At 35.3% G+C, this 24,767-nt stretch overlaps 2 protein-coding genes and 1 long non-coding RNA gene across 3 annotated transcripts; 2 read left to right on the top strand and 1 right to left on the bottom strand.

Annotated features, from left to right (window-relative positions):
• The first annotated feature begins 3,212 nt into the window (after positions 1-3,212).
• LOC149676493 (uncharacterized) lies at positions 3,213-4,161 on the top strand. Its single transcript, XM_089838701.1, has 2 exons — positions 3,213-3,438; positions 3,513-4,161. The coding sequence occupies exons 1-2, from the start codon at positions 3,213-3,215 to the stop codon at positions 4,067-4,069; spliced, it is 783 nt and encodes a 260-aa protein (XP_089694827.1). The 3' UTR covers positions 4,070-4,161.
• LOC149676492 (uncharacterized) lies at positions 3,308-5,337 on the bottom strand. The gene is made up of 3 exons (XR_016366715.1): positions 4,901-5,337; positions 3,545-4,831; positions 3,308-3,448 (listed from the first exon to the last, which is right to left on the bottom strand). It is a non-coding gene; the product is annotated as an uncharacterized LOC149676492 (long non-coding RNA).
• Positions 5,338-6,369: 1,032 nt separating this feature from the next.
• LOC149676491 (uncharacterized) lies at positions 6,370-17,064 on the top strand. The gene is made up of 2 exons (XM_089838699.1): positions 6,370-12,629; positions 12,730-17,064. Exons 1-2 carry the CDS (start codon positions 6,393-6,395, stop codon positions 12,754-12,756), a joined length of 6,264 nt encoding a protein of 2,087 aa, XP_089694825.1. The 5' UTR covers positions 6,370-6,392; the 3' UTR covers positions 12,757-17,064.
• The last annotated feature ends 7,703 nt before the right edge of the window (positions 17,065-24,767 follow it).

Raw genomic sequence — 24,767 nt, 5'->3', positions numbered from 1 at the left:
AAAGAAATTAATAATCTTTTAATTAGTTATGTTAGGAAGGAAATGATTAACGCAAGTTGATAAAGAAATTAATAATCTTTTAATTAGTTATGTTAGGAAGGAAATGATTAACGCAAGTTGATAAAGAAATTAATAATCTTTTAATTAGTTATGTTAGGAAGGAAATGATTAACGCAAGTTGATAAAGAAATTAATAATCTTTTAATTAGTTATGTTAGGAAGGAAATGATTAACGCAAGTTGATAAAGAAATTAATAATCTTTTAATTAGTTATGTTAGGAAGGAAATGATTAACGCAAGTTGATAAAGAAATTAATAATCTTTTAATTAGTTATGTTAGGAAGGAAATGATTAACGCAAGTTGATAAAGAAATTAATAATCTTTTAATTAGTTATGTTAGGAAGGAAATGATTAACGCAAGTTGATAAAGAAATTAATAATCTTTTAATTAGTTATGTTAGGAAGGAAATGATTAACGCAAGTTGATAAAGAAATTAATAATCTTTTAATTAGTTATGTTAGGAAGGAAATGATTAACGCAAGTTGATAAAGAAATTAATAATCTTTTAATTAGTTATGTTAGGAAGGAAATGATTAACGCAAGTTGATAAAGAAATTAATAATCTTTTAATTAGTTATGTTAGGAAGGAAATGATTAACGCAAGTTGATAAAGAAATTAATAATCTTTTAATTAGTTATGTTAGGAAGGAAATGATTAACGCAAGTTGATAAAGAAATTAATAATCTTTTAATTAGTTATGTTAGGAAGGAAATGATTAACGCAAGTTGATAAAGAAATTAATAATCTTTTAATTAGTTATGTTAGGAAGGAAATGATTAACGCAAGTTGATAAAGAAATTAATAATCTTTTAATTAGTTATGTTAGGAAGGAAATGATTAACGCAAGTTGATAAAGAAATTAATAATCTTTTAATTAGTTATGTTAGGAAGGAAATGATTAACGCAAGTTGATAAAGAAATTAATAATCTTTTAATTAGTTATGTTAGGAAGGAAATGATTAACGCAAGTTGATAAAGAAATTAATAATCTTTTAATTAGTTATGTTAGGAAGGAAATGATTAACGCAAGTTGATAAAGAAATTAATAATCTTTTAATTAGTTATGTTAGGAAGGAAATGATTAACGCAAGTTGATAAAGAAATTAATAATCTTTTAATTAGTTATGTTAGGAAGGAAATGATTAACGCAAGTTGATAAAGAAATTAATAATCTTTTAATTAGTTATGTTAGGAAGGAAATGATTAACGCAAGTTGATAAAGAAATTAATAATCTTTTAATTAGTTATGTTAGGAAGGAAATGATTAACGCAAGTTGATAAAGAAATTAATAATCTTTTAATTAGTTATGTTAGGAAGGAAATGATTAACGCAAGTTGATAAAGAAATTAATAATCTTTTAATTAGTTATGTTAGGAAGGAAATGATTAACGCAAGTTGATAAAGAAATTAATAATCTTTTAATTAGTTATGTTAGGAAGGAAATGATTAACGCAAGTTGATAAAGAAATTAATAATCTTTTAATTAGTTATGTTAGGAAGGAAATGATTAACGCAAGTTGATAAAGAAATTAATAATCTTTTAATTAGTTATGTTAGGAAGGAAATGATTAACGCAAGTTGATAAAGAAATTAATAATCTTTTAATTAGTTATGTTAGGAAGGAAATGATTAACGCAAGTTGATAAAGAAATTAATAATCTTTTAATTAGTTATGTTAGGAAGGAAATGATTAACGCAAGTTGATAAAGAAATTAATAATCTTTTAATTAGTTATGTTAGGAAGGAAATGATTAACGCAAGTTGATAAAGAAATTAATAATCTTTTAATTAGTTATGTTAGGAAGGAAATGATTAACGCAAGTTGATAAAGAAATTAATAATCTTTTAATTAGTTATGTTAGGAAGGAAATGATTAACGCAAGTTGATAAAGAAATTAATAATCTTTTAATTAGTTATGTTAGGAAGGAAATGATTAACGCAAGTTGATAAAGAAATTAATAAATTAATAATAATTTGATAAATATTATGGGGAAGAATATAATACTTCTTTTCCCCTTCTGATATGGGAACTCATGACGGAGACAATAGGGAGCTAACAGTTCCGACCCTGAAACGTCACACCCTTCTATCTCTTACTGGAGTTTCATCCCCCCTAACGGTTGGAAACAGTATTCTACTCGCAAAAATTCCAACCAGAGAGGGGCTGTGTGACGTCAGACTATCTGTTCCCCCTAGCCAGTTGTTAGCTCCTTATAGCTTTTAGACCAAACTACATTTTAAATGTCAGGAAGCTTTGACTGTAATTGGATTTAGGAATATTTTGAACTAATAATTCTACCCAAATGATTAAAATCTTAAATTAGGTAAGGCTTTATGAAAAACCACGCTTTCTACAGAAGATATCCACATATTTCTCGCCAACGTAACATCTTTGTTTATCTTGCAAACTATTAAACATAAGAAAAAGCACTGTCGTTAACAGTGATTTTCCAAGGAAAGTAATGACAGCACACCTTATTTTGTTAACTAATGGACCCCAGATTTATAATTTATCTCAAACACTTTTAACAAGTTTTATTAATGTTTATTTTGTTACATTTTAAATATTTTTTGTTTTATTACATTTTTAAATATTTTTGGTTTAATACATTTTAAAAAGTTTTGGTTTATTAAATTTATATTTTTTGACAGTTATGATTATTAATTTTTTTGAAAAAAGACGCTCTACAGTGCTGCCCCCAATAATTCGTCTTCAGCGCTAGCTAGGTTAGTGGTGGTCTTTAGAACTTTCGTAACCGACCAATCAAAATTGTTTTTGCTGGTTTGCAATCAGGGTTGGAAATAAGAAATATTTCTTATAGGACGTGTGTCCAGTGACCCCCTATTTGACTCGAAAATTTATAGGACATTGTAACTGGAGTGTGCGTGCCAAAATATTGTCGCTTCTCCATAGTCAAGGTATCAAAATTTCGGGATACTCATTGGTCAAACTGTCCATAGTTTAAAAAAAAGTTATGGGACATTTTAAAATTTTATTAGACAATGTCCACTGTCCTGTGCTTATTTCCGGTTTCGGGCTGCCAGATTCTGAGTGAGTCTGACGTAGCAGACGACAAATGAGTTTTCCTTTAAAATCCTCATAGAGTGGCACAGGCTTAGCAATTTTAATTAATATTTTAGTTAAAAATGGTTTATTGTTCAGTTTTTAAGTGTAAAAGTCGCACGGAAAAAGATAAGGGGATTTCGTTTTACTGTTTTCCTTGTGTAAATAAGAAATATGGGCCTTATATTGAAGAACTTTCGCGTAAAAGAAGGCAGGCTTGGGTTAACGCCCTTCATCTTGAAAAAAAATTTTCAACTTTTGATCTAATACAGAAATGGCATAGAATATGTAGTCGTCATTTTATTTCAGGTAAGAAATACTAAAATTAAAGAAATGGTACAAGTTTTAAAATTTTTTCATTAATGCAATGTATTTTAATTTAGGAAAACCATCAAATTTGGAAGATGAGACGCACCCTGATTGGGTTCCATCACTTTTCCTGGGATATAGAAGTGTGCAAAGCTTAAGATCTCCAAAATCTAGACTAGATTTACATAATCGGTATTTAGAGCGTTCTGAGAAGAAGAGAGAATTGGAATCAAAAAGTGAAAATGCGATCTCAATGTCATCATTGGGAAATGATCTCTTCGTTTCTGTGTTAACGGAAGATAGTCAAGATGATTCTGTGTTAACGGTAGACAGTCTAGATGATTCTGTGATTATGGAAATAAGCATTCTTGAAGACAGAATTGAAGATTCTGGAAGAGCTGAAGTTGCTTGTCAATGCGTACCACTTTTTTTAAATGCATCTGTTCAAGCTAATGTTGAAATGGTGGAGGCATCGAGTCAGACAAGCAATAATACATACAAAACTGCCGAAATTCAAACTGATCTAACCATAGAAAATATAAATTTTTATGAAGACTTCAAAAAATACAATCAAATGAAACGAGGACCGTTTATTATACTTGCCTTCCATCAATTCTGTAGTACCATTTGATTAGATTTAAGATGTTCATAGTATATTTTTGCAAATTTTAAATTTTTTATTGCACAATTAAGGTGGAAGGAATAAAAATTATCACAAATTAAGTTTTATCACTTTTTCTTTCCTGGTCTACCTCTACCTCGGTTTTTGGGTTGGTTTTTAGAAAATATTTTGTACTTGGGGCCTTTGTAATTTTTAAAGATATGTAATGAAAGTTATTATGAAACTATTTCTATCACAGTTCTCATTATCACAAGCTATCATTCTCCCCTCTTCCCCTTTACCGCAATAACAATACTTTTTATTGACCAGATTTTTACAATTGCGGCTAGAGAGTTCACTGGAATTTCTCTAATGCCATTATAGAGAACATTTCTTCTAAAATGCTTACAAACCAATTCTAATAATATGCACTTGTAAAAATTTTTTGTACATTTTTGAATTATTTCTTCCCAAAGTTCAGTCAGGTAAAATTCTTTCAATTTTGACTTCATTCAGTGTCCAAATGACAAAAATCACAATAACTTCTATCACGGATCATCATTTGGGTTTGTACTTGATAATAGTAAGCGTAACTAGAGGACAGTTTATACTTCTTCGTTTGTTAACAATATTCCAAGCATGAAGATTTCGTAGTTGCATACTCGTCTATTTTTATTTCTCTTACTGAATAAGGGCATTTGATTTCTAATAATCCAAGACCGCAGCATTCGCAAGAAATTTTGTTATCAGGTGAAGCTCCCATGAATGGGAAATCTGGGTTTATAACCAATCCTGACATAAAACACAGATTTGCAGGAGCATGTTTTGAAATTTCCAAAAATATTCAAACAAACATCTCACCTCATGTCATTGTTTTCAAGCAAATTGCTTTAATTTTTAAACCGTTTTCTTCCCTTTTATGACTGCATACTTATACTTTAAGACTTGGGCTCTTTCCACTAACATCTCTTTCTGCCACTTTCTACAAACTCTATATACTCCAAAAGGAGAATAATCGTTTGTTCAACAACGTTCAATTCTATGATATAAATGTAATTATAATTTTGCCCGTTAAAACCTAAAAACTACCCTTATGTGATAGATTTAACCAAGGTTTAACTAGTAAAACTTCCTTACATACAGCCGCAATTTTGATTTTTAATAGGGCACCTTCCCCCTCTTTAAAGTTCACTTTTTTTCGGCTTTTCGCCCTTACCACACCCCACTCAGGGAGCACATTATCCTATTTTTGAGCTCACTGCCCCACTCGATCACGCAAGTTGCACGCACTTGCGTGATCGAGTGGGCTGTGCCCTTACGAACTCTGCCTCTTCAAAGTTCACTTTTAGGCGGCAACTTTCCGAAGCCAGGCTTAAGGTTCGTATTCCTCTATTAAAAACCTGTATTTAATTATATCTATTACTTCAAATTATATTTAGAAGTATTTTATGGGTTAATAAGTTGGTTATTTAAACCAACTTCATACATCGTTTGTGCTCAATTATTTTTTTCTTTCCAATTTTCCTTTTGTTAAAGTTTATGATAAGCCTATTTTTTATTACTCACATTTCATTATTACCTACATCATTGAAATCTGAGTGTTTTGCAAAGGGTTCTTTGTGTACCTTTGCAAATTCAAGGGTTTCTTTGTGTACCTTTGCAAATTCAAGGGTTTCTTTGTGTACCTTTGCAAATTCAAGGGTTTCTTTGTGTACCTTTGCAAATTCAAGGGTTTCTTTGTGTACCTTTGCAAATTCAAGGGTTTCTTTGTGTACCTTTGCAAATTCAAGGGTTTCTTTGTGTACCTTTGCAAATTCAAGGGTTTCTTTGTGTACCTTTGCAAATTCAAGGGTTTCTTTGTGTACCTTTGCAAATTCAAGGGTTTCTTTGTGTACCTTTGCAAATTCAAGGGTTTCTTTGTGTACCTTTGCAAATTCAAGGGTTTCTTTGTGTACCTTTGCAAATTCAAGGGTTTCTTTGTGTACCTTTGCAAATTCAAGGGTTTCTTTGTGTACCTTTGCAAATTTAAAGGGTTTCTTTGTGTACCTTTGCAAATTCAAGGGTTTCTTTGTGTACCTTTGCAAATTCAAGGGTTTCTTTGTGTACCTCTGCAAATTCAAGGGTTTCTTTGTGTACCTTTGCAAATTCAAGGGTTTCTTTGTGTACCTTTGCAAATTCAAGGGTTTCTTTGTGTACCTTTGCAAATTTAAAGGGTTCTGTGTGTACCTTTGCCAATTCAAAGAGTTCTTAAAAAGTTCCTTGTGAACTGCTGGGTGTAACAAACATATTTGCAAAACCCGTTGCAATATATTATAAAATACATTATTGTGACAGCCATTCTTGACTATTTAAAATGGTTACTCGAGAACAAGCTAAGCGGAAAAAAAAACGCCTTGCAATGGGGAAATCTAGAACAGAAGCTAACTTAAAATTGCAAGCTGAGAGTAAAGCTTTGCAAAAGAAGCAAAGTAGGCAACTTTGCCTTAAAAAGCACTATTTGAAAAAGAAGGAGTGCTTTCAGAGAAAATACGCAAATAATCAAGTTGCGCGTAAATCTGGCCTTGGTATTGCGAAAAAAAAAAATTGGACTAAACCACGTGGTGGCACTACTAATGTGGGTTCCCAATCAAAAAATAAAAAAAAATATATGAAACCCACTAAACAAGATAAGTTTGGTTTTGCAAAAAAGCTTCTCAATGCGGGAATTTTCAAAACGAAAAACAAAAAAATTATAGCTGAAAGCTATAAAAGGTTTCTAGTCAAACGTCTAACTGAAAGACTGGCGGCGTCAGAGTCTTTCAACGGTGAGACTAAAAAACAACGCACGAAGTCTATCTCTCACAACCTAAAATGCCAAGTGCTAGCTGGTAGAATATTGCATTTCAAAAGGCAATTATATTCGGCTTACCACGCCCAAGTAACGAGGATAGTTAGTGAATTTAAGGATTTTGTTCAGAAAATCAAAGAAATTGGGTCCATTGATCCTGGTAATTTGGCAGAAGTTGTGGGTGGTAAAAGGCTTCACAGTAGCATGAAAGAGGCCTATTTCCATGAAACTACCTATTATCCGATTGGAAATAATGGTAAAATATTGAAAAATGACGATGAGTCACATTACGGCAAAATTTTTCAATTGGATTCTGATGGTCGTGTACGAAAAGTTCTGAGAGACCGTGTTACCACTTCGACTAAAGAATTGTTTGTTGACGAAATGGGAAATATCGTTGACATGAAAAACAATAACGCAACTAGTAATGTTGAACTAGTTTTACAAGTTAATGAATCGGGAGATGTTACGAATCTTTTCAACATTGTTGAAACTGAAGAGAAGAATCCAAAAGCAAATTTTGTGATCAATGAAGGTGGGTTTATTGAAACCCAAAACAAAACTGTATATTGGGAATGCAGTGATATTTGTAATGTTCGAACTCGAGCCATTGCAAAAGTACTAGCTTTCGTAAACACAGTTGCCAATGCGAATGAAAAATCTTTGACTAAAATTTTTGAGTCTGATTTGGACCTTTGCGAATTAAGAAAAGAATTTTGCAAAAAATCAAACGTGTTTATACCACCAGATGGAGCCGAAGTAATGGTGAAAATAGTTCCGTTCCTAGGACACACTGCTTACTGCGCTGATAGCGAAGAGTGCCAAAGTTATTTGCGTGCTTTCGCTGAACTGGCTCCTCACTATTCGGGAATTAGAAATATTCTGAATAATATTTATCACATCAAAGCGTTGCTTAACGCGCTAACTAAAATTTCAACTGAAATTGAACGTGGTGATTACGAGTCTGTGACGAATGTCATGGCGGAATTAAGGAAAACCCTTGCTACACGTGGGAAAAATTTAAATAAGGAACAAAACGATGCTCCTGAAGGAAGCGTTAACGCTCCTCGGCCGAGTCTCGATGAAAGTGAAATCTTGAGTCTTTACGAGAATCAATTCGCTCGGGCAATGCTAAACACCAACGAGTTTCACGACACGCCCTGCGACTGCTGTTTAAGATTATTGAAAAAATCTGATTTAAGAGCAGTAGAAAAATTGGTAAACAGTGCTGTTTTTGAGAACGAGGCCTATCTGATTTTAAGAGCTGGCTGGATAATGAATAATTCGGACGCTAGAGAAGCGGACATGCTTCTATGTCGTTACTGCGCTACGGATTTGGGAAAGGGTAAAGTTCCCATTAGATGTTTTCTGAACAACTTGGCAGTTGACAATCCTCCGCCAGATGTCACCAATTTAAACATGTTCGAGAAAGTTTTAATTCAACTTGTGAAAGCCTTCCACACTGTGGTGCGGTTAGGCACTAAAACCAATTCCAACGTTAAGTTTGGTACGGTTAAAGCTTTAAAGGGAAGAGTAATTTATCTTCCAATTCCAGTGGAAAAAAATTTGAAGATGATTCCCAAGACGTTGCCGAAAAATCACGAACTGCATATCTTGGTGAACGGCGTTCCCACTGCGGACAAAAAGGTTTGGCAGCAGGTTGTTTGCCTCGAAAAAGTGTTGAAAGCATTCAGTGTGCTGAAAAAGATAAACCCTTTTTACAAAGACATTGATATTTCGACAATGAATGAGGAATATATTTGTGGCACGCAAGAAATTGATGGAAATGGAAATTCATCGACTCCCGAAGAATTACTGAGCCTAACAGATCCACTTGCGTTAATTAATGATGGATCTGATGCCTTGACACGCGCTTCCGCTGCGCTTCAAACAGAAGGGCCAGCGGATAGTAGTCACGACGTCCAAGGTGACCAAAACGCTTCGAACATACAGGAGCAGGATGAAAATCAGTCTAGGCTTGCACCAGGCAACGCCTACAAAATTTTAACACAGCCCGAGGCTTTGTTGCGAAAACTATCTGAGGGTGAAGCCAATGATCTGTACGATCATTACTCTATTCATCCAGTGAACGTTCAACCACCGAAAGATTTACTGGGCGCTTACCAAATGAAGCGCGTCGAAGCCGAGCCAGTTAGCACTTGGGACAAAAACTTGGAATACATGAGCTTTGTTCATTTGTTCCCTAAGGGTCGCTTTGGCAAGCACGATGATAGACCATTTGGGAAAATAACGGAAACCGAGTATCGTTTATCCCGTTTTTTGAACAAGAGTCCAATTTTTAGACGAGATTACGCCTATCTGTTCCATTCTTATCAAGAATGCGAAATGAAAGCGATTTCTAGCAGTTTGAACTACGTTCTTCGTGTAAAAAAACCCATGCCTATTGGGGTTGAAAATTTGCTCAGTCGCGTTGAATCTGGCGATAAAGAACTTGAGAGTAATTTAGCTACTTTCTTGGGTCATATTCGAGGAACTAAGGACTACTGGTATAAAGTTCTTAGAAACGTTTTAGCGATGATTCGGGAATTTGGTCCTCCCACCTGGCTTTTAACTTTTAATCCGGCCGAATACGATGATATGGAACTGCACGATCACTTGAGAAAAGTGAATTCAGACGTTCCAGGAATAGAGTCGATGACGGTGGCTGAATTGTTGAATTTGGATCCGCTTAGCGTAAATTTGCACTTTCACAACAAAGTGAGGTCGCTGCTAAACAACTTTGTCTTGTGTAAGCAAAATCCAGTTCTTGGCATGATAGAACATCATTTTTGGCGGGTTGAATACCAATCTCGTGGTTTACCTCACTACCACATGCTTTTGTGGGCCAAGGACGCTCCAAAGATTGGAACTTCTTCGCCCGAGACTATTTTGGATTACGTGCAAAAACACGTCACGTGTTCGATGCCAAGCGCATCGATAAGTCCAGAATTGCACCGGCTGGTAAAAAAATTTCAATTTCACAAATGCACCTCCAGTTGTTACAAGAAGGTGAAAAATTCTAAAAAAGGATCGAGAGTGTGTCGTTACGGTTTCCCTCGTAACGTAACAAACGTAGCGACTATGAATTCCGTTAGATCAGTTACTCGTCACCGTAAGATGAAAAAGGTGCAGAAACGGTTGTACGACTTGCCGAGAAAACAGCACGAAGAATTAATAAATGATTATAATCCAACGCTACTATTGGCTTCCAAAGCCAACATGGATTTGCAATTTGTCGCTGACAAATCGGAAATAGTGGCAAACTATGTTACGGCTTACGTGACAAAGGGAGACCGGGCTGACATGGACCAAACTTTTGCCGAGTTAGGCAACGAAAGTTTGTCCAAAAAATTATTTGCCTATAGATTGAAATCTTTGACGTGCAAGCAAATAGGAATTTATGAAGCTCTCGATATGATGCTGGGCCAAGACCTTTACAACAAGTCTGACAGCACTAAATTTATAAACACTAACTTGAAAGAAAACCGATCGAGAATTTTGAAAGGTTACAAGGAACTCGCTCGTTTGAGGGAAACTGACCCCGAAAGCAAGGACACTTGCCAAAAAGGGTTCGTCGACGACAAGTATCCGAATCGTCCCGACAGCTTGGAAAATCTTAGTTTGCGGGAATTTGGTCAGTTTTACGATTATGCCATGCGCTCCGAGGGTGTCGAGAAAAATGCGAATCTCATCCAGTTGAAAAACAATCTGGGTTTCATGAGAAAGAGAATTAAGCCGTACATAATAGAGCACTTTATTCACGACCCGATGGAGGAGAAAGAACAGTATTGTCACGCTCTACTGATCCTCTTCAAACCGTGGCGTGACGAAACTGAGCTATTGGGCGATTTTGAAACATACGCCGATGCTTTCGAAAACTCGCTTTCGGTGTTAAAAGACATGAGAGAATATCACGAGAAGCTGTCGGTTTCCAAAGAAGTTGAAAAGAAACGGAAGGCTTCTAAAAAGGCGAACGAGCTAGAAACCATAGTATCGGAGGCCGAAAGTGAAGACGATGAAAATGCGCTACAAGGGAAAGAAATTGTTATCGAAACTGAACACGCGATGGCTGATGTGGAAGCTGCCATGGAAATCAATTTCGAGACTGATGATGACAATGTGGCGTTACTAAACTCGGATCAAAGGCGAATATATGATCACATCATGGATCACTTCTCCCAAGAGGGAGAAAAATCTGGAAACAAGTGCCTTTTTGTGTCGGGACCTGGTGGCACTGGCAAATCGTTTCTTATCGACACTCTCGCCAACGCAGTAAGGCGACGCTTTCAAAATCCTGCTAGCGTGGCAATTGCCGCGCCAACGGGTTTGGCAGCGTTGAATGTTAATGGCGTAACATTACACAGATTACTAATGTTGCCGGTAGATCATGGGCGTATTGCCGAATACCATTCCCTAAGTTCTGACAATATGAGCATTATGAAAGAAACTTTGGGAAATTTAAAACTGTTAATTATTGATGAAATTTCCATGGTCTCGTCGGTGTTACTGACTCACGTTCACTTGAGGCTGAACGAATTTTGGGAAATGAACCAACCATTTGGTGGAGTTGTATTTATCCTTGTTTTGGGTGACTTTTTCCAATTGCCTCCGGTTCAAGGAAATCCCGCGTTCATCAAAATCACTTCCGAAGAAGCCAGACTTAGATTCAATTGCATCGGAGGAAGTGATCTTTGGAAGTTTTTTAAATACGATGAACTAACGCAAAATGTTAGACAAGCCAACGACCAAAGTTACGGCGACATTTTAAGCAGAGTTAGAATTGGAAATATTTCTAAAGCTGATGTTGCAACCTTAGAAAGTAGATTGGTTGCTCGAGGAAAAAACATCGAGGTGGCTATGGACCTTTTCATTAAACTGTCCAATGAAGGGTTTCGCCCAATTTGTTTGATGCCTAAATTAGCCATGTGCGAAAAATTCAACGGCGAAATGCTGCGAAAAAACGGCGAGAAAGTTGAAGTCATTCCTTGCCAGGATAGACTCGCTGACTATGGAAAAAAAATGAATAAAAACATTTTGAGGAGACTTCAAAGTCTAAAAAACGAACCGTCCAAAACGGGCGGTTTGGAGAGCGAGTTAATTCTTTGCGTTGGCTGCCGTATAATGGTCAGAAGGAATATCAGTTTTGAAAAAGGCGTTGTAAATGGTACGATGGGTTTCGTAACTGGATTCAAGAAGGACGAACAAGGAAACGTTGTTGGTATTTTTCTCAGAGTAGATCGCGAACCGAATAACGACAACGACAACGCTAACACTGACTTTTTAGTTGAGAAAATTTGCGTCAAATTTTTGCTCATGACAAACATTTACGTTAAGCGCTCCCAGTTTCCCGTCATCCTGGCATACGCAATTACGATACACAAAAGCCAAGGCATGAGTTTAAAATGCGCCATTATGGATTTGGGTCCGAATTTATTTGGAACGGGCATGGCGTACGTCGCTTTATCGAGAGTGACGTCCTTAGCCGGACTCCATCTATTACAGTTCGATCCGACTAAAATTAAGGCGGATGGACGAGCCATAATGGAATATAACAGGCTTCGCAAAAAATATAGGCCAGATCTGCCTCTTTTGGAAATAACGGAGTCGAAAGAAAGTAGAGGTGGGAAAAGAAGTGCGCCTACACTATCTAAAAGCCTTTTAGAAGGCGAGGAAGTGAGATGTGAAGAAACACCGAAGAAGAAAAGGAAAGCCCAACAGAGTTTGGATAGTTTTCCCTTGAAAGGTTTAGCTAACGATGATCAAGTAACGTGCTATTCTAATAGCGTTTTGCAACTACTCTTATTAGTGCCGGAATTAAGAGAATTGGTTAAATCTTCCAATGTATCATTCGTTGAAAAACCAGTTTTACGTTGCCTCCATGACACGATAAACGACATCGAGAGTTCTCAAGGAAGTTTCAGTCGTAAAGGGTTGGAACTGAGAATGGCTGTCGGAAATCATTTTACGCAAAACGTTCAACAAGACGCCAGTGAATTTTTGATGGTGCTCTTGACGACACTAAGTCAAGAAATGGAAGCCAATTACTCTAAGGCTCTAAAAGATCTTTTTTGGTCAAAGTCGCGAAACTTTACCAAATGCCCCAAATGTCAAGTTGAACAAAATTCGGAAAATATTGTTGAAAGCAACATTTTCAATCTTCCACTAGAAAACCGAGATAAAATTGATTGGAAATCTCTAGAAAAAAGGATGAGATTAACAGAGGTGCCATGCGTATTTTGTAACAACCCAAAAATACAAGAGCGTGATGTATTGATATCCAGCGGGAAGTACGTATTTTTGTGTCTTCTCCGTGGCGATTACAAAGATGGTCGTCCCGTTAAGATTTCGACCAAAATATCAAGTTTTGAAAATCAAAATGTCACTTTGAGCAAGATGCTTTTTAAAACTAAAGGGGTGATTATTCATAAAGGTCAATCGTTGGCCGAGGGACATTATGTGAACTTTGTGAGAAAAGACAACGGCTGGTACGAGGTCAGTGATGCAATAATCAGAAAAAGGGAGAGATTCGTCAGTAACTTGACTGACGTCACTGTTCTGCTCTTGGAAAAAGTCCAGACACATTAAAGGATCTAACGTGATTGAAGAATCCATATCAAATTTACCCCGGGTAAAGCTTAAAATTTCAATATTCGTACCAGAAAGGAGCATCATATCTGTCAAAGATATACTAATAGTTTCATATTCCCTTTAAAGTAATTTATGATTGGGTAAATTTGTTAATTCTCGAGCAAGTTAAAGGTTTACAATGGTTCGAGATAAATTTTGATGTTGCCCAGACTATAATAACCGTGAATGGGAGAGGAAGGAGGATTGTAGGGCCATGCTATTGTTTCGAAAAAAGGCGATGATTCTTGAATTAATTTTTAAATTTTCTAGTGAAGGGTTTTGCCTTGCCCCAATGGTATTTTATATAAAAACAAGTTAAAAACGTAGCCCCTGTTGGTAATGCTATGTGATTAAATATAATTCTTTAATAAGCTGGTGTTACTATTGAGACAAACTCATATTATTAGTTAACATTGAACAGATTTTTGGAACTGAGATTTAGACACTCGTACCCAAATTTTAAATAAATACTGATTAAAATTAATATATTCCAAGAGTTCTCTAAATATCAGTTTCGCAACTACCATTTTTCTCTTTTAAGCGCGCTATATTTTTTTTTACATTAAGACGCTCATAATTTTTTTTTGCATTAACAATTTCAAACCGTTCCAAAAAAAGTCCACGAGATTTTATAAACAAAATTAATTTAATCTAATATCATACTGTTTTAATTTCAACCCCTGTAGCGAAGATTTTGTGTTTAAATATTATTTATTAATATAACCTTTTCTTTGTATAACTTATCAATAATGTGTACCCGACCCAATCTAATACCACTTACAAAAATTTATTTTAAAGTATTTAATAGCCATATGAACTTATTAATTTGTCCCACTAACTAATATCCTACTATTGTTGGATAATTTGTTTTTATAAAGTTTGAGAATTATTTCCCCAATTGCGGTTACCAAAAAATATATATATATATTACATTACCCGTGTAAATAAAATAACTAAAACATTTTTTTTTCAATTAATATTCCAGGAAGTTTTGCATATTCTCTTTGTGTTTCTCACCAGCTGGAGTAGTCTGAGTGACGGGTGCCATTGATTAAAACCAACAGGGGTAGAATTTGCAAAGCCTTTTGGAATAATTTTTTTTCTTCAAAATTTTATAACCTTTTCATTGTCCCTTTGGTAACCCACGCGCAAAACAATAATTGTCATGTTCTAGCAGCACTGTTTTCAAACTTAAAGCTAAGAGTTGCCTGACATAATTTATAAAAATTGACCCTCAAAATCTCATATTTAAATGAACATATAATAGCCAGTAAATGGTAAAGTTTTCTTTCGCCTCCTCCCCCTCCGCCCCTTTACATAACTAATATACCGAAGAACAAAATTATTTCGACAAAAATGCTACGAGCAGTTCATATGTTCAACTTTGAAACATGCAATTTAAAGACTATTTTCGTACAACTACAAGCGTATTGTATCAACACGTGCCAGCTGCTAAGCTTCAACAGAAAGATAATTCATCATAGCCTTTACCAGTATAATAAAAGATTAAAACTACACAGCCAAAAAGTATGAACATCATCATTATATAAAACAACACCACAAGACTTCGATAGACAGATCAAGAAATATAAATATTCAACTTCTATGCCGAAATAACAGACACTTTAGACTGGCGTGTGCAAAGAATGAGAGCGACTTTGGATTAAAAACAGCAAAGATATTCAAAGAAATAACCCTCGTATTTGTTGAGTGAGTGTCTATAGAACGTCAAACTGTACCAAGGCCAAATAATACGTGTCAATTATTTAATTTCCCTGCATAGTTATATAACGGCTTGGCAAGCCTTGCCTTCAAGTTCATCAACACAATAGAAGTTCGTAACAGATATGAATTCGCTAAAAAAAACTTTTTTGAACAAAAGTTGCTTCAACGTTATTAAAATTTAGAACAGCAATGGTTTGTTACTAAAATTATGTACTTTACTATGTTGGGAGTTTGGGCGCACTCCTGTAAGCCAAGCTTCTGGGCGACAAAGTTTTGAGGGAATAAGGGACTTGTCAGCATGCCTACCCTACAGGAACTGACTACCCCGTGTCCGCGGGTGGTGAAATACCCCAAATCCCCCCTCCTTCACCACCCGATTAAACCTCAAGTACTTCACTCGTAACTCTAAAAAACCCAACTGTGATTAACCGCCTAATCACCTTGGACTTCAATTTAAATTTCCATCGAAACGCCTTATGAACGTTATTTTACGGACGTTTGCCAAACAGAACAAGCTCGATGGAATTAGTAAAATAAAGCTGCCAATTAATGACGTTAAGCAGTAATGCTATTTGAGTTCAAAAGTAATAAATATCAAAACAAAATAAAATGGACTGGAGATGTCGCTACCAAACACAAGGCACATCATTAACTCTCTGAACTAAATTGCAGATTCTACATTAACATAACAAAATCACGCGCGATGGAGCTAGTAAAAAAGCTACCGATTAATGAAATTAACCACTAACGCCATCTTAGTTCAATAGTGAAACACAAGGCTCCTCATTAACTGTGAACTAAACTGCAGACTCTACATCAATAAAACAAAACCAAGCGCGATGGAACCAGTAAAAAAAGCTACCAATTAATGACATTAACCACTAACGCCATCTTAGTTCAATAGTATTAAATATAGAAAAAAAAATAAATCAACTGGATTGAAGATGTCACTAACGAAATACAAGGCGCTTCATTAACTCTCTGAGCTAAACTGCAGATTCTACACCAACAAATCACTACCCTTTTTAAAAAGCATCTTTAAGTATATTAGCAGTATTTTAACAAACTCCCCCTTCCCTTTTTTATACCTAAAATAATTTAACATTAAAACCCATGCTTACTATTTTTCTGGCTATTATATATTCTCAATTTTACAGTCCTAGGATTACATGTGTATAAATATTTTTTCATCATTGAATTATTCACTTGAGAGATTAACAAAATGATTATTGGTGCTCTAACGTTAATGTTGAACTTTTCACACTTTTTAAATCCAACCTTCACGTATGACTCTCTTTGAACATTTTTTTAATCCCTCTCATGTATTCATAGTGAAACTTACATTTTAGATTCAGTTAAAATTAATTATAGTTATTCCTAGCTTTTCCCTGTTAAGGTCTATTTTTTGACAGTTAGGACGCTATCACTAATTATTCTCAAAAGCCTTTCTGGTGTCCAAAATAATTTTCCTTATAAAGTTACGAATGAAACCCTTTAAAAAATACGCAACTATTAGCTTTAAACGTGAAAAATAAAATTTTTATTTACTGGAAAATAATTATAATGAATACAAATAACAACCAGGGAAATTCAATTCCAAATTGCGTCCTATAAATAAATGTAGCAATTATCAAACCAAATGTGTTTTTAAAATAAATCTTTAGCACATGCCAATAAAATAATAATCATACGTGTTTTAACTTTGAAAAAAAAGTTTAACAAAAATATTCTTAAAGCAATTTATTGTTTTAATGACTTTTAAGTAATTACTGAACAGCCATAACTTTAAAAAATTACAATTTATATTTTAACTATTATATAAAATAAATAATACTATTAACCCTAACTTTTGTCATCAATAAACTACTGTAACTCTCATTTCACTTTATTTATCAAAGGTAAAATAGTTACCATTAGTTTCATAAATACTACTAAATAATTTGTTGATCCTATTATTTCCTATATTCAATGATAAATCTAAGCACAGTTCCATTGCCAGACTCCTGTAGTACGCTGGCTAATCATTTATCATCTATCCCAATGGCTAAATCCAATTAAAATTGTACTAAAGGACAGAGCGAAAAATAAAATATGCCAAACTACCACACTATACGGAAGAGAAAATCTTTTTAAGACGCGTTATATTTATATTATAATTATTATGATATTGCCAGCTTTTCCAAAACACTACAAAATTGTATTTCTTTTCCCCTGAAATATTGCCAAATTATTGCTAGTTGTCTTATTTAATGCCACTTTTAACAAAAAAAAATTACTATTTTAGTTTCTTAAATTAGGTTAAAGTTAATCACAAAAGATGGTAATCTATATGTTGAATCTCGTGTAAAGGTTAAGAGAAATATCCGTTCTGAATAAGATCTTGTTGACACAATGACATTGGAAATGGGGTTCAAAATTAGCGTGAAAGCAACTGGTATATTCTGGTCTGGGTTCATCAGAAATAGTCGAACTAAAATCTTTGTCATGACATCACACCCTCGTATATCTACGAATTTCATCAGCTTAAATTAAGACTAAAAATATTGATGTGACGTCCCCTTAGCTAATAACTCTCAGTCTATTGAATGACAAACTATTTCCTTTTCTGCAGCTAGCGGGAATGAGCACTGAAATAAATTAATCACCACCGCATGTACGCAAAATTAATAAAAATTAAGACCGAAGTAACAGATATTAATCAAAACGCGTCTTGGATTTAACCAAGACCTACAAAGTATCGATAAGAACAAGGTTAATCACTTGACTGAATGCGCAGATATTGAAACTTTTTTTTTAATTAAAACTTACATGCTTAAGAAAGTATGTTCCATCACCCTATTCCATTGAATAAACTTACTTTACTGGTAGTAAATTTTTTCCCTCTCAATAATTTGAAAAATTTACTTATCTCGGGTTTTCGAGCACAATTCCATTCCCCGAAAACATTTTATAACTACATTTATTATCACTTTTAAGAGAGTACGTGTATGACATTGTGTCGTTAATAGGTTGCTAACATATCCCCGTTTATGCCCTGAACGCTCCATAGTGAAACCTTTTGTTAATTTTAGTGCAAATTTCAACAATGGCAGCACATTCAACATGGACGTTATGATTTTTACTCTTGGTTAAACTGACTTATGTTAATAGACCACTTCGACATGGGAAGACACGGGGGTAAAACTTTGCCTTCCATCTCGCTCGAGTGAGTCGAGTCGATGGAAAGATCATAAATAGAGCAGAGACGGCGAGGGGTCAAACCCCCCCCCCCTCCCATATGTCCCGATACTAAGGATTGACATCTCTTTTTTACGTAAAAAGGGTCTATAGCAAGAGCCGTGTGAACCTCACAGTAAAATATTTAAGCCATTGATCTGAAAGTTTGGCCGCCATGTTGGAAAATGGCCGCCGGGAATGTTATTTAGTCATACAGTATATTCTTAAAAAATCATGAAAACTGGTAAATAATATGTTGAAGACCGTCTAAACATAGTTCTTGAGTATTGAAGACGTGCTTCTGACAGTTTGGGCGCTATCTTTGAAAATGGATGCTGGAAATGCCAAATATACTACCAATGTATAAATTTTTTAGATATTTCTTTATTGAGTAGATGATTTTCATGAACGTATTAAAAACTCTAAATATAACTATTTCGAAATCGAAGTTATCGACCCCATCTTTAAAAATGGTTGCTGAAAAATTATAGTTTATACTGAAATCTGAGAAAGAAAAGTTATTCAAAGCTATATTACAACAAGGTGAATAATCTAACACCAAGGACATAGCTTTCCAGCCTACGAATGAACGTCTCATCTCGAGTGTTCCTAAAACTAGATATCCCAGGGCTAGGCCGAATATATTTACTGTAGAGTAAATAGTAGTTGAACACCCAAAGTCTTTCTCTCCTAACATTTTTTCTCGGCGCCAACTGACATCAGTCGCGGAAAGCTGGGTCTTTCTAAAAAATTTACACCCCCCTTAAAAAATGAACGAAACTTCATTTTTTGGATTGGAGCTTGGGTCCGCTTGTGGTGAACTTCTCGGCCAAAAGAGAGACAGATATTTTATAAGACGATCGGAGTTCACATTATGGCGGAGCAAGTTAGGAATAAGGAATTGGGTGTAAATGTATTAATTTAAAAATAGATAAAGGGCTCTAAAAACAAACTCGGTGTATTTCCGTGATAGAAAAATATATTTCTGTCGGCTTCTGATTCATCCATTATGTCCTAGCCATTGTTTGACTTGAAGATACCATCGGAAAGAATGTAATTTTGCGGCGTTGGTTTTTGGATGAAGCTTAGCTAGATCAAACACTGTTAATAAAAACTGTTCAGAGTGGTGACTCTGAGACAGCACAGAACTTTGACCAAGTCTGTACAGATTTAATCATGTGCCAATGTGCACATCAGTTTTATTGTGCGAAGCTACATAGAAGCAAGGCCACCTTTGAGCGGACAAACGACAATAAACGGCAGGAAAATCGACCATCTTAAAACGGACATTTCACCATCGATGGCTGTTTTGTAGACCACTTTAGACTGGAAAACCGACCATATTTGAACAGAATATCGGCCATATTTGAAGCATATATCGGTAACCTTGGATCGAACAAACATTAAGTGTAGAACATTTTATTAATTTTATCTATTAGTTAAGAGATTTTGAACATTACTTTTTCGCGAATTGTGTTAAGACATTTGGATTTTAACCTTCAACAATCTGTGAGTACTCCTAAATTCTTTATACGCTAAAATTATAGAGGAAAATGGGCTTAAATACGCGGAGTACCAAAGGGGACCAAATTCCCAAGCTTGCGTCGAGTTGCCGCGAGACCCGGGTAGTAGCGTAATCACGCAGCCCGTAGACACAACCCCTAACGTTAGCAATGTCCAATCACAAGCTATAGGCAATCCTGGCGACCCTATGGCAATGATGGTCCAAATGTTTAAAAAAATGTTGTTAGACAATAACAAACGACTAGAGTCGGTTATGCGTAGTATGCTTACCGTACAAAGTCAGGCACGAAACGTCATGATGAAAAATTTCACTAATAAATTAAACCAACATTTAAGCACGTCACCAGACCCGTCAAGTGCTATTGGTGCATCAAATCAGTGCCCTGCACCACAATTCGTTTTACCGAATTCCGTCAGTGGCAATCCCAATACAAATTCTACTATAGTATCACCAAACGGTTCGATCTCGAGCTATAATACCCAAATTTACGACCCGAATTTGGTAAACACGACGCAAACTCCTCCGTTGCCGTCCCAACTAAACGCTTCCTCTCCGCCTTTTTTGCCATCAGTTACACCGCATTTCAACAGCCCATCCCAGCAAAACGGGCTTCCATTAGACAGTCCTACCAAAAAAATCGTAATGGCGATGACGTCCTAGAGTTCCTAAATCAGGTGGAACGATACAGAAAAGTTCTTAGGCTGACAGACACGAATCTAACATCTAGAGTAGAATTTATGCTCGAGGACGATTCCATATAATGGTGGAAAAGAGTCAGACCAGACGTACAACATTGGGAAAATTTTCGTGACAGTTTTTGTCGGGCATTTATCGACTAAAATTACCAAAGCCAACTAAAAGACCGGATATTCCGTCGAAGACCACACTGTTAAAAAAAAACTGTTCAATCTTGGACAAAATCATGTGCAGAGTAGTGGCTCTGAGACAGCACAGATTTTTAACCAAATCTGCACAGATTAAATCATGTGCTAATGTGCACATTAATTTGATTGCGCGAAGTTACACAGAAACACGGCCAGGTTTGAGCGGACAATCGACCATCGTTGAACGGACTACCGACAATAAACGGCAGGAAAATCAACCATCTTTGAACGGACATTCGACCATTAACGACAGGATCATCGACCACTTTAGACTGGAAATCCGACCATATTTGAACGGAATACAGACCATATATGAACAGAATATTGGCCATATTTGAACAGAATATCGGCCATATTTGAACAGAATATCGATCATCTTGGATCGGACAACCAACCATCGACGGCTTATACTTCGAATATCTTCAATTGGAAGACCGACAATTTTTGCATAGAATATCGACGATGGCCACGTTTATACCACTCCCCACCTCCATGAAGGATATATAGTAAAACAGACAGCATTTTAGACCAATTATTATACTTCTTAAACAGAAATAAATCAGACAATAGGACAATTTGGTGAGATATTGCTTTATGCATTGGTGCACAGTCTTCATGGTGCACATAAAGGAAATGACCAATATTGCTTAAATGTGTATTTAACTTTCGGTTCACTCTGAACCGTTAGGACCTCCTCAGAAAGGTCGCGAAGCAACACCTATTTTGGCTTCGTCCTTCGGTGCATTCAATAAAACCGATATAACACCTCATGGAAAACTAAAGTTAAGAATTTTTTACCATTGTTTCTTGGGAAATTGAAATCTATGTTTACACTTTATATAAATGTAGTAAAACTAAATTAAAACGTAAAAACCCCATTTAAAATATTAATATCAAAAGTTCTCGCTGTTTTTAGCCACATCGAAGTATACGATGAGGCTCTTAGCTTGAGCCGAGCCGTAGTAGTAAAAGTAGTGGTAGTAGTAGTTGTGGCCGGAGTTTTCGCTTTCTTTATCGTTATATTTTAGCTTAAAAGGAACTCTATATTACCACAACCCACCCATAGGGGTAACTGGGCTCGGTTAGAGATTTAATTTTAATTAAAAATTTTTCAGATCGCAGCCGGGAATCGAACCAGGGTCACTCACGCAGTAGGAAGACATTCTACCACTGAACCATAGAGACTTGATAGACACCTCGAGTTTTTATCGTTTAGCTGACATCGGTTAATTTACGAAATCGGCTAACGAAGATAGTCTGTTTATAGCATTATATTGGAACTTCAAGTGTCACAAGACAGTAGATAACTTCTAAATCGACAGTTAGGAACTTTAAAACAATGTCAACACAATATCCGTGTTATCATTATATGTGATATTGGGGCCAATTCTCTAACTTTACTACACTTTATCGTAAACGATAACTTTGTCGGGCGTAACCTTATCGACAGGTCGATAATTTTGTATTCACTAACTCATTCGTGCAAAATACGATAAGGATCTTTACGACAACTTCGTATTGGCAAAAGTAGATAGGGGGAAAATAAAGCCCTTGGAAGACCCCCCCGCGCTAAGAAAACCTACAATCCCCCTTTCCTCACACAGTTCCCACCCCCTCGAGGAGAGTCATTGCACATTGCCAGTGCCTATTTGCAACGGAAAAATAGTTCTGTAAACAGTTTTTAAAAGACGTCTGCTAGTGCTAGCTTAGGCTTAACAAGATTGCATTCGCGATATACGGTAAAGCAACATCTGTTACTGTGAGTGGAGACGTTAAAATTAATAATGAATTCAAGGGAAGTGAACCTTGACGACTTGATAAAAATTATGAAAATGACGAATTTTTTTACCACGGAAGATTCTGAAAGTAGAGTTAGAATATTTAGTTGTATGAAAGATTATAGATCCATGAATGAACTGTTATCCGATAAAATTTGGCAGTATGATCTTCTTAAGTCAAAACATGAAGAAGATAGTGGCGGTTATTCCGCATTTCTTTTTGTCTAGACTAGGTGAATTAGTCAACTAACCTTTAATGAAAATGGGCCAGACCCTGTAATTATATGTGACCTTTGGGGATATTTTCGACAATACTGAATTTTTCAATGTAATGCAGTGGACTGGTTTTCGCTTAATTGATGAGAAGGCAAAGGTTTCCAGGATGGACACGTTGTGTGATGAAAACGCAAAAATTGCAGGGGAAACTAGTTTCACACTTCATAAAAGACCGTATGTTTTAAATATAAGGAGGCCAAAAGCTAACCAATGTAAACTCAGACACCAAAAACTGATCGTTTATATTCTTTAAATCTAATTCTTGGCGGAGTAATGGGGGAACGTGTTCAATAAATAAAAAAGGCATGAGTTCTCTGGGAAAAATCAAGAAAGGTAAAAAGCCGTTTACCGAGAAGCAAAGAGCGCAATAATACATCAATTATAAAATAACATTATCGATAAGGACTGTGGAACAGCTTGATAAAGACCTTCCTGTTGTTATTAAGAACATTAATGAAGGCGGGCTATTTATTGCACACACTACAGTAATACCGTATGCTGCAAAATGCAAGATTGTCGTTGACCAGTACGAATTTTGATCTATTGGATCTAATCCGATAAAAACAATCAGTAAGAATTTCTTCCTTTAAGGGTTGATTTTATTGTCATCCAGTTAGTTAAATCTTTGTTACTTTCAGAGGAGACAACTATCCTAGTCATGTAAGTAATGTAGACATGAAAGATCAATATCATGAAGCAATTAGAGAAATTCCTGAAGTTGTGATAAATAAATTGACCTTTGCGCAACTTGAAGAATTTTGGTTAATTTTAAAAAAAAAATTAGTGCATGCGAAATTGGCGGATTTATTTAGAGGAACAAACAGGCGGCGAAATGAAAAGAAAGGGAAGCGTTCATCAGGAGGTCCAACTATATGGTGCATGCTTAACGAAATTCAGCCTATCTCAAAGAAAAATAAGGTGAAAAAAATCCAATAAAAGCTGCAAAAAGGAGCACCAAAAATGACCCGAGCCTGATTTAAGTGGAACAGTACATAAAGACCTTGATTGCAGCAACGCTTCAGCTACCAGCCCAAACATTAAACAATCAGTAGGCTCACAAAGACGGGGAAAGCGTGGTTTTGGGGTGCAAGTGATAGAACAAGCAACCAATCAATCAAAGAGAAACCACTATAAACAAAATCAGTAACTTAGATGACCTGGTCTATCCTAAACCATCTACATCAGGTGTTTCTACAAGCGGCAGAAATTTGAAAAAGAAAACTTTTGACGATTATTATTCCTGATTGAATTAACAGTAAAGGAACGTTTAAATTTTCAGTCAAATAATTGTTTTTGAGAATAATTTTTATGATAGTTTAAATTAGTTTTCTGCTCCTAATGAAAGATGTTTTGATCTCAAAGTGTTTTAAAATTTCCTAATTCTGTGATAGTTTATTCTTTTTTGAGAATAATTTTGATTAATTAGTTTTCTGCTTTAAGCCAAAGATGTTATTGATCTCATATAATTGATTTAAAAGTTTCCTAATTTTTTCTAATTCTGTGATAGTTGTTTTTGAGAGAAATATTTTGTGATAGTTTCAGCTATTCTCTTACATTTTTAAATCTAAAATAGTAAAAGCTCAAAGGTTTGTCAAGCTAGAAAATAAGGATTTTGTTGTTTTCTTTTATAAAAGGACTGCTACTTCATGGATTTTTAAAAAATTTATTTATTACTTTAAAATAATGGGAGCTTTCGGACCGTGGTCCTTCTTCAGCCGATACAATTTCAAATTAGAAATTGTATCGGCTGAAGAAGGACCACGGTCCGAAAGCTCCCATTATTTTAAAGTAATAAATAAATTTTTTAAAAATCCATGAAGTAGCAGTCCTTTTATAAAAGAAAACAACAAAGTTTAGACCAACCATGGAA

This window comes from Phalangium opilio, unplaced genomic scaffold (genome assembly GCF_054372755.1).
Source record: "Phalangium opilio isolate 3A_F unplaced genomic scaffold, DU_Popi_V2 ptg000046l_1, whole genome shotgun sequence".
NCBI classification, from domain to species: Eukaryota; Metazoa; Arthropoda; class Arachnida; order Opiliones; family Phalangiidae; genus Phalangium; species Phalangium opilio.
This window is presented reverse-complemented; position numbering and strand designations above follow the sequence as displayed.